We start from the raw sequence: 11,036 nt of genomic DNA on the forward strand, positions 1-11,036 counted from the left end.
CAGCATGTAGCCTATGCTAAGATTCACGAGGACTTTACAAAGTTTTATTATTTAGTGAAAGACTCGCCAAGATCTTACAAGATTGTATAATTGAGTAAAATATTCGCCATGCCTGGTGAGAGATTCGCCAAAAAATTATATATACATATTATATTATTGATAAAATCGCCTTCCATTTTTCCTATATACCATGGAGATTCGCCCATTTATTATATTTATAAATTTAGGGGGGGGTTTCTTAAAATTTTCCCTCGATATTGTCCTTTAAAGACCCTATGAACAAATCAATCCTATGCTCCTCTAGAATATCTTTTACCCTTATGTTCAATTTTTGGAACTCCTCAATGTGCTCCATTACTGAACCCTTTTGTTTGAGACTTATCAATTGGCTAAAATAAGTGTTGCTTTTTGTATCTTCATAATGTGCTATCAATTCTTCCGTAAAAATTGCCCAAGCGATAATTTTTTACGAGATCAAAGCCATTGATACCATACAAACTGATTTGGTTCCAAATATACAGTTGCCATACGTACCTTTTGTGTGTTTTGCACATTATTGAGATCGAAGAACTGCTCCATCTGTAATATCCATGTGGCGGGATCCTTGCCATCAAACTTCCTCATATCGATTTTTGGAATATGGTGGGTCTTCAATCCAATAGTAGAGTCTATGGAATCATGATTAACATTAATTTTGTTCACATCATGAGTTTCCTTTACAACCTTTTCACCATTAGTAAGTATTTCTTGTAGAAAATTTGTCAAATCTGTCTTCAAATCTGCCATGTCTGTCTTCAAATCTGTCTTCAAATCTGCCATGTTTGTCTTCAAATCTGTCTTCCAATCATCCATATTATCTTCCATGCCCTTTATCTTAGACTCCACGCCATTTATCTTAGATTCCACGCCATTTATCTTAGCTTCTGTTAGCTTTTGTGAGTGTGACATATGTTGCACTTGTTCTTGTAATTTTGATATATCATGTAGCATTTCTTCCTCTTCTTCATGACTCATGCTAGAGCTTTCAGGTTCCTTACTAGGTGTTTGTATTTTCTTTCCTCAGGGCATCAGTTACCGATAATAATGCTTTACTATGCCCTTTAAATTCCGTTAAACCAAGCTTACACAAAAATTAAAAAAAAACTACACACCTTTTTTCACTTTATAGAAGCCTGATATTGAATCTGATGTATCTCTATAATTTCAGATCTTCCAATTTTGAAGTTGAAACTTGTAGTAGCCTTCTGCATCCTCTTTCCAATGCCACAAGTCTGACCCAAATTGGATTCTCCAAGGAAGAGTTATGTGAAATCTCCCACAGTGACTTGCTTTTAGAATAGTTCAGTAGAGCGAACTTGTACGACGTGCCACAAGTCACTGTTTCAACCTTTGTATCTGAAACTGGAATAAAAAAAACTACAGCCCGTCCTCTTTCTGTACCTTCTTACAAAATTTCAATCCGATCCCCAGAGAGAAAGTTATGACGATTTTCCCCAGGTCACCTGTTTTGAATGTAATTCAGGAGTCTGCAAAAAGACCAACTTCCTCAGATCATATCTCCGCAAATATCGGGCGAAAAGCTCTGAAATTCGGACCCAATGTTCAGCGCGATTTCTTCTCAATTAGCTATTTTTTGTAACTTCTGAAACGTCACAGAAAACATGTTATAGCTAAAATGCCACGATGACCTGTTTGGAGCAGCGAAACCCTAGAATCCAAAGCCCTGATACCAAATGTTATGAAACTAGCTCAAGAAAATATAGAAAAGATAGATCAACGCCTTAGAATTCAGCCTCTTCGAGGGGGAAACCTCCTTTACATTACATAAATGAACAATTCTTCGATGATACAAATGACTAAACCTCCTTTCTATATATAGGAGTGTAAGGAGTCACAATATAATCCAGCCGACCTAACAATAATAATATGAAGCCACAAAAATAACAATAGAGGGATTCTATGGGGCACAGAAATAACAAGATGGGGGTAATAGGGGCACAAAAATATAAATAAGGGGTATAACTACAATAGTAATGGGGTAATCACTAGTATTATAGGGACCCAACAAATAACAACAAGGAAAAGGGGTTTCAAACAGAGGTATACTGACTACAGGCAGCAAAATTCATGAATAGAACTGAAAAGAATGAACACAGAAACCAAAACTGAGGAACAATGCCTAGTCTGATCAGTTCACCTGTAACACAGTGAATTTGAAATGCAGCGCACCTGCTACACTCGGGAAGTGCGCTGAAGTTCAAATTCACAGAAAAGAGAGTGTGCTGGGCCAGAGACGAGACTTTTCTTGGGTTTTAGATCACAGTTTGCAGTTCAGTTCAGAGATTTTGGCCGAGCAAGTGGTAATCAGTAAATCAACAACAGGGGTAGATCTAAGGAGGTTACTAGAGCCACCACAAGGGAAATTAGAGAGTTTGTAAATCAGTTGTTTAATTCATAAACAAAACATAGAGATTGACTGAAGCGGCATTTATCTACTTTGCATTCGCATAGCAAATGCAGTTCGAAAGCTACCTGGCTCGACTTCAGGCTCCATCTGTAAGTTTATAAAATAAACAACAAGGTAGATAAACAAACAACCTAGTCGCTCCCCAGTGGAGTCGCCATTTTTTTACAGGGAAAAGTGTCTACATAGAATTGCTTATCCCACTAAGGTGTGGTAGCTACCTTAGAAACAAATAAAGTAAAGCTACTTTCGTTTTTCCTTTATGAAAAATAGATGAGAGAAGAACAAAGGAAACCAACCTCTGTGTTGCGCTTATCTCCTAGTTCGATTCCTCTCTCTCTTGATAGTCCTTCGCTACTTTCTTCCTTGTACGCCCAGCTTCACAGAGTACCTGCAGGATCAAATTAGCATAACACTATACATGAACTTGGATCTATAATCATAAACAATCTAGGATCATATGTAAATTGACCATACAAATGCATAAAACATAAATGACACAAGAGTATGGAGGAAAACTTGAATAGCTTTTATTGATAATCAAGAAAGAGCCAAGGGAGTTACAACCTGTTGTTCTGACCCAGCATCATCCTCTCAGCAAGTAAGCCCTTCTTCACCTCATACAAAGCTTAGACCACCCAACACTATGATCTTGTCTCAAGAAACCAACAACAATTCCTTACAAGATGCAAAATTCCAGCCTCTGGATCTCTAGGATGAGGGATCCATATATAGATATCTGTAAGGGAGATGAGTCAGCTTGTGATTTGATTAGTGTCTTCCCTCTAATAGTTCTTGCTTCCACTTGGAGATTGATGATCTCTTACTCATCCTTTGTCGAATTCAGAGAGGCAACTATCACAGGAGAAGTTTCTGGAAGATTCCATGCCTCTCCACCTCGCGGATTGACACTGCCATTTGTCACTTCTCGCCCATCGCACCCCATAGAAGGGCTTTTTGAAATGCAACGCACCCATAGAGTGTACTTAGGTGAGATGCAATGCACTTTGCCTATGGAGCAGCTGAAATGATCCTGTTTTGACCAGTTCTGAGTAGTTTTTCATGGAGAACTTCTGGGAGAAGCTGTAATCAGTTGACCTTGTTCCTTAAGGGGTTATAACAACACTTTTAGGGACTTAGAAGCCCTTGGTTTTTGGATATTTTATGCTTGCGGTTAGTGCCCAAAAATGTCTATAACAATGACTGAGGTACAATTGACTCTAGAAAGGTTGATCTTGACCCATTTGATCGAATTAATATTTCTCCTACACAAGCTGCGCTTACAAAAATTTGAACTTGAACAAATTGACTTTGAACAGATTGATTTTGAATAAATTGACCTTGAAAAGGTCGGTTTTGGAAAGTTTTTACTTGATAAGGTGGAATTTTAAAAATTTGTCCTTGAAAAGGTTGAATCTAGTTGGCTTGACCTTGAAAACGAGGGCTTTGGAAAGCATGACCTTGAAAATGTGTTTGCCCTATTCCGACAATATATTGCCTGATAGGAATCTATGGTATAGACTAGACCGTAGGAACAATTTGATAAGTAGAAGCTTGTAGGATTGCTTGAGTATTCTGAGGAACATTATTTGAAGGGTTACTGGAATGGTTGTTTGTGATACTCCTAGAATAAGTGTTTGAGGATAACTTGAAATTGGTTGTGAAGGCGTTGTTTGAACAGGGGTCTGTAGTGAACTCTGAACATTTTGTTGAATCTGTTGCTGAACAGGTATTTAAGGAATTCCTTGAATAGGTTGTTGGAAAACTGTCTGAGGAATTCCCTAAATAGGCTACTAGATAGGTACAATAATACCTGGAATAGGTATCTAAGGCATATTTTATCTAGTACACTAAACAAGTTGATAAATTTGCACTTGTGGAGAACCTGGACCATAATGTAGATTAAAGGAAGGATTCCAAATTGTGTTCATGCCAGGATAAGGAGTACTAATCAAAGGTTGATTTACAACAGGTTGACCAAGTCTAGGCTAAGTTACCTGACCATAGGTTCCAGTAAAGTTTGACCCCCAAAAAAAAATTTCCCTCGAGGTGGAGGATAAGGTGCTTTCCCCCAAGGATGGTAATAAACACTAGTCGGGGTTACTTGAGGGTTGCTTGAATTACCAAACACCATGTGAATATTTTGATATGATGACGTAAATTCTTCAGGCATGGAAGTCATGCTCTGATCAGTAGATGTAGATAAACCAGATGACCAAGTGGAAGGTTGAGGAGAAGAAGCAGCTCCTGAAAAAGTTCCAATAAGTGACTGGTACTCTGGAGGAACTGATGGATCACCATACAATTGTGATTTTGGGGACTTGGTAAACATAGATGAATCAATATTTTCACTCCCAATAGGAATTTATAACATAATTACCTGTGGTTAATAAAATGGAATGAGTTATATATATATATATATATATATATATATATATATATATATATATATATATATATATATATATATATATATATATATATATATATATATATATATATATATATATATATATATATATATATATATATATATATATATATATATATTAACAAATCAAGTTTAAAATGGTAATGCAAAAATGGGCTGCGACCTGATCACGGAGCTATGGTTCTGAACGACCTACCTACGACGCCGAAAGTGCAGCAGGAAAGACCCTCATGGATGGAGAGAGGACCCCTGTAGTGTTACAGAGCTGCAGGGCATTAGCCCATCGCAATGGCACAACCTCTGGGGGGCGTGTCAGAGCCCTCCCCGTCGCAGCGCGATCTAGAGCAAACCGTCATTTTCGGATCTGTTGACAAGGAAATCTTGGACAGAGGGAAAAAATCCAAGATAACAATAGGGAAACTGGAAAGCGGAAGGACAAAGACAGCAATCCATAAGAAGGGAAAGAAACCCCAGAAGAAGGCCCGAAAATATCCTCAACAACATGCCGACCAGTGGCCAAGGAGCAGCCACGGATAGAGCTACCGGGAGACAAGATTGACAGACGAATAGAGTACATGCGAGATCATGCCCTCATTGGGAAGTTCATAGGGTTCTGGCCGACTGAGAAAGCCCTATACGGTTGGATCGCGGCGAAATGGAAACCCAAGGGAGATGTCACGCTGCAGCTAGGGCCGAAAGGCTTCTTCACTGCAATCTTTTTCTGTCTAGAGGACAAATACAGAATACTAGGAGGAGGGCCTTACTTTTTTAACTCAGCAGGATTATATCTGAGGGAATGGATTCCCAGATTCAATCCAGACAAGGAAGATCTTACCTGGGCGCCAGTCTGGATCAGACTATACTCTCTCCCAGATGAATATTGGGATGAGGACCTCCTCAAAAGGATCGGAAATGGGGTAGGAGAGTACATCAGAGCGGCAGAAGAAACCAAATCGCGTAAGTACATCTCCTACGCTCGAATATGTGTTTTCATACGTCTGAATGAAGCTCTACCAGAGTCGGTAACTCTAGCCCATCGAGATGAAGAATGGATCCAGCCACTCGACTATGAACATGTTCCCTTTCGGTGCAGGAAATGTCATGTCCTGGGACATCTCTTCAGGGATTGCCCTCAAAATGCCAAAATCAGTACCCCTGACCCTTCTGATACCCTAACCCAGGAAGGCTTCACTAAAGTCCCAAGCAGGAAGCGCTCTCTCAAAAAACCCCAAAATGGGTACAAACCCCAGGCCAACAAATCCCATGGCCCAGTAACCAAGAACAACTTTGATATTCTTGGACAAACCTCTGAAGAGCTCCCTACTAACGCTGAGGCCAACCCTGCTCACCCATCTTCCTCATCCCATCCCCCACCATCAAAATCCCCTCCCAAATCCCCACCCCCCATCATTATCCCTACTATCCTCAGTCGAGATCAGAAAGAATCAGAAGAGATCCACAAGGAAATGGAAGTTGACGGAAAAGCAGAGCTCCCCCAGAATCCAGAGAACAAAACTGAAGACAGCAATCAAGGGCAACCAATGGAAGAAGAGCCAGAAAGCATAGATCTGAATGGCCTAGATATACTGGAATTAGAACTTGCCTGCAAAAAGAAAGCATACGATACAATCCCAGAGCATCAACTTAATAAGCTCGAAGTGATCATCTCGCGAGCTTATCATCAGCACCAACTCGGGATACAACCGGGAAGCCAATGGGATGGTAATCTACGCCCAAAGGATACAAAAAAGAGAGGAAGGAAAACCGACCTCCAAAGAACGATTGAGATTGGGAAAATCCTGGTAGACTCAGGCAGATATGCTAAGTTGACAAAGTACTACAAGCCCTCTGTCAATGGTTAAATCATGAAGCTAGTATCATGGAATTTAAGAGGGCTAAACAGCCCCGGAAAGCTCAGGATGTTAAAAAATATGATAAAAATGGAAAAGCCACAAATGTGCTTCCTCCAGGAAACTAAGTGTAATAGTTCTATGCTAGGCAGCATTCTCTCAAAAGCCTGGCCAGGATGTCGTTCGGTTGCAGTAGATGCCTCCGGAGCTTCAGGAGGGCTTGCTATAGCATGGAACACCCAAGCAGTTACCCTCACAGATTTTCATGCAGCTCATCATCTCATACAGGCTACCTTTCACATTTTGGGTACCAATATTCATGGCAACTTATCAAATGTATATTTCCCGCAAGATGCAGGAAGTAAAGTAGCGCTCCTCGACACGATAGAAGCTCTGAGCAACAATAGAAGGTACCCACTTTGGATTGTTGCCGGCGACTTCAACATGATCACTAAAACCGAAGAGAAGATAGGAGGGAGGAACAGAATGGAACCAGAAGCCAATCGCTTCAAGGAATTCATCCAATCAACGTCTCTCATAGATATGCCGTTTTGTAATGGTACCTTCACTTGGAGCAACCGCAGGGCTGGCAAACATCAAATCGCCTCCAAATTGGATCGCTTCCTCCTCTCAGACAACGCGGTCCACTTAGGAGGAGATATCTCAGCAGCTATTCTTGCTCACACAGGGTCGGATCACTGGCCGATCGCTCTACAATGGCAAAGACCAGGTAACTTAACAAAAAGACCCTTCCGCTTTGAAGGATTCTGGCTTACGCATCCCACCTTCAGGGACTTTGTCAAGACCACCTGGGCATCTTTCATCCCTCCAGAAGGAGCAAAAATGTATCAATTCCAGCAGAAGTTAAGATTTCTCAAAAATCACCTAAAAAGATGGAACAGGGAAACCTTTGGAAATATCTTCAAAGCGCAGCAAGAATTAAATCAGGATTTGACGGACCTCCATCAAAAAATTATATCGGAAGGGCACACGGAAGCAACTCTGGAGCAGGAAAGGCTCATCCATAGCCAGATGGAGGACAGGAGAAAGCAGGAAGAAATCTACTGGAGGCAAAAGTCAAGAGTCAGATGGCTGAAGGAGGGGGAGCGTAACACCAAATTCTTCCACAGAACTACAGTGCAGAGAAGGATGCACAACAACATACCCTTCATCCAAAATCAAGTAGGGGCAAAAGTAGAGAAACACGAGGAAATTGAAGAGGTGCTCCTCAATCACTTTCAACATGTCCATCAAGAGCCTATAGAAGACCGGCAACAAGCTATTAGCAAAATAATCAGCAATGTGCCAAAGCTCATCACGGAGGAACACAATGAGCTGCTCATGCGCCCTATTCTTCCCCAGGAAGTGGATGAGGCAATGTCTCAGCTCAAAGAAGGTAAGGCCCCTGGCCCAGATGGATTTACTACTACTTTCTTTCACACTTTTTGGGATATGTTAAAGATGGAAGTCTGGCAGATAGTTGAAGAATCCACGGCCATGCGCTGGCTTCTTTCCTCCCTCAACTCCACTTTTATAACTCTCATCCCCAAAGAGGAGGACTCCATCACCCCTGATAAATTCAGACCAATTGCCTTATGCAATGTCATATACAAAGTCATATCTAAAGTCATTGCAAATCGGCTTAAACCCCTCCTACCTCGGCTCATCTCTCCGGAACAGTCAGGGTACGTGGAAGGTCGACAAATAATGGATGGTATTCTACTCACTCACGAGATCATTCACTCCCTCAAGCACTCAAAGCAAGCAGGTATGCTTCTTAAATTGGATCTTTCCAAGGCATTTGATAAACTCAGTTGGAATTACATATCTCATATGCTAAAAGCTTTTGGTTTTTGCTCCACTTGGGTGCGATGGGTTATGAGCCTAATCACATCCACTCAATTTTCAATCCTGGTGAATGGCATTCCCTCCCGCCCCTTCAAACCCTCTAGGGGTATCCAGCAAGGGGATCCCCTATCCCCCTTTCTCTTTGTTCTCATCGCTGAAGGACTTGGTCGACACATTAAACAGGCCCTCCATTCTCATCAGCTCAAAGGCATCTCCATTCACAACAATGATGCCACCTCTCATCAGCAGTTCGTTGATGACACCATGCTTTTTGGCTATCCCTCTATTCAAGAAGCCTCCCGCTTGAAATCTCTCCTCCAGGATTTCTCGGAAGCCTCTGGCACCCATGTCAACTGCTCTAAATCGCAGATTTTCTTCTTTCACACTCCCCCTCCGGTCAAATCTGCTGTAACTCACATCTTGGGCTTCCCCTCCGCAACCCTCCCCTCCAAATACCTTGGAGCGCCCCTCACTGCATCAGCCATAAAGCAGCCAGCTTGGCGCACCCTCCTTGAGAAACTTGATTCCCGCCTCAACCTCTGGACTCATAGATCTCTAAACATAGCCAGTCGCGTGGTTCTCATCAAATCTGTCCTTCAGGCAATGCCTCTGTATCTGTTCTCTATCCTGGCAGCGCCAAAGTGGGTTTTAAAAAGCATAAGGAACCTTCAGCGCAATTTTCTATGGAGCAGCTCGGCTACCAATCGCAAATGGGCCCTGGTCAAATGGACCACTGTTTGCATGCCCAAAGATAAGGGAGGCATTGGGCTGAGGGACCCGGAGTACAGCAATTCCATTATGAATGCCAAGATCTGGTGGCATTGGATCACTAACCCAGATAAGCCCTGGGTCAAAATCTGGACAGCCAAATATGCTGGCAACAGACCTCAAGAAGAACTCATCAGATTTACGCCCACTGAAAAGGGATCGCTAATATGGAACGCGGCCAAACAACACTATCAGCTAATTCAACAGCACAGCTTCTGGGAAATCAGGAATGGAAGTACGGCAAGATTCTGGACAGATGCCTGGAACCAAATGCCCAAGCTCACAAGTGTTCTTCACCCTTCTCTGAAACCAGACAGACAGGAGCAGCAGCAGGAAAAAGTTCAACAATTTTGGATGCAGGAGATGGAGCATGGATTCAGAAAATGGAAACAGAGTAACCAAATTCTCAACAATATAGATGCTCGGAAGGAAGAAGAACTGGGGACGGAGTTAAGGAAAAGAAGCATAAGGCAGGATGACGGAGAGGATATCCTCAGATGGGGATACCAACCCAAGGGGACCTATACTACCTCAGAAGCCTACAAGATGATATGCTGCTTCCCCACTCCACCACACCCTTTATGGAGCAAAATCTGGGGGCTCGGATCCTGGCCAAAAATCTCCTACTTTCTCTGGCTGGTAGGACATAAAAAAATTCTCACATGGGATAAACTTAGAAAACGTAACTTTCATGGTCCCTCTGTTTGTTACAACTGCTTTCAAAGTGAAGAAACTCTTCAACACCTCCTGGATACTTGTCCTCTTGCCAACCAACTCTGGGATAAGGTCGGCTTCAGATGCCAAAAAAGATGCAGAGAGGAAAATGACATCATCAACTCCATAAGACAATGGCCAAAGCATCCCTACAAAAGCGAGATCCTCAACCATTTATGGAGCATCATCCCGGGGATCGTCTTATGGAACGTTTGGAAGGAAAGAAACCAACGTATATTTAAAAACAAACGCTCTCCTATTGAAGAAACCTGGAACAGGATACACAGGAATCTCCAAGAAACAATGTCGCTTCAATCGTGGACAAAGGAAGATCTCCCATCCACAAACAATGAAAAAAGCATTCTGGACAATTGGCAGCTGCATTTACCTCAAGAAACGCTCAAAAATAGCCCATCTAATAGCAACTGTAAGGTCAACTGCCATTGGAAAGCCCCACCTAAAAACTCATATAAACTTAACTTTGATGGGGCTTCCAAAGGTAATCCAGGAGCAGCTGGATTTGGTGGCATATTGAGGAACCATGAAGGCACTCCTATGCAGATATACTTCGGGAACATGGGGTGGGATACCAACAACTCAGCAGAGCTAGAAGGGCTTTGGCAAGGTCTCCTGCAAGCCTGGAATCTCAATCTTCAACCCCTGATTGTAGAAGGCGACTCACAGATTCTTATTAACATGGCCACTCGCCTATAGAACGGCTCGCAAGTAAGGAAAGTAGCCCCCAGTTGGAGACTAGAAGCGAGGCTAAATGACATTGCACAAAAGCTAAGCAATCATAGAGCCATCTCCTTCAATCACACTAAAAGAGAGGGCAACAAAATTGCTGACCTCCTGGCCAACATTGGAGTTGAGACCAACCATATCCTCCTATTCGGCAACACGAACATCATTCCTAACATGCACCAGCTCCAGGAGTGTGAAAGCCTGATCCAAGGAGAAG

The 11,036-nt window shown here is 42.2% G+C and overlaps 1 protein-coding gene across 1 annotated transcript; it reads left to right on the forward strand.

Moving 5' to 3' along the window:
- The first annotated feature begins 5,470 nt into the window (after positions 1-5,470).
- On the forward strand, positions 5,471-10,789 carry LOC149142180 (uncharacterized). Its single transcript, XM_089451415.1, has 3 exons — positions 5,471-6,617; positions 6,894-7,475; positions 7,932-10,789. The coding sequence occupies exons 1-3, from the start codon at positions 5,471-5,473 to the stop codon at positions 10,787-10,789; spliced, it is 4,587 nt and encodes a 1,528-aa protein (XP_089307541.1).
- The last annotated feature ends 247 nt before the right edge of the window (positions 10,790-11,036 follow it).

Source organism: Pinus tabuliformis, chromosome X (genome assembly GCF_031772625.1).
Source record: "Pinus tabuliformis cultivar Carrire ecotype Pingquan chromosome X, CPIR1, whole genome shotgun sequence".
In the NCBI taxonomy this organism is placed as follows: Eukaryota; Viridiplantae; Streptophyta; class Pinopsida; order Pinales; family Pinaceae; genus Pinus; species Pinus tabuliformis.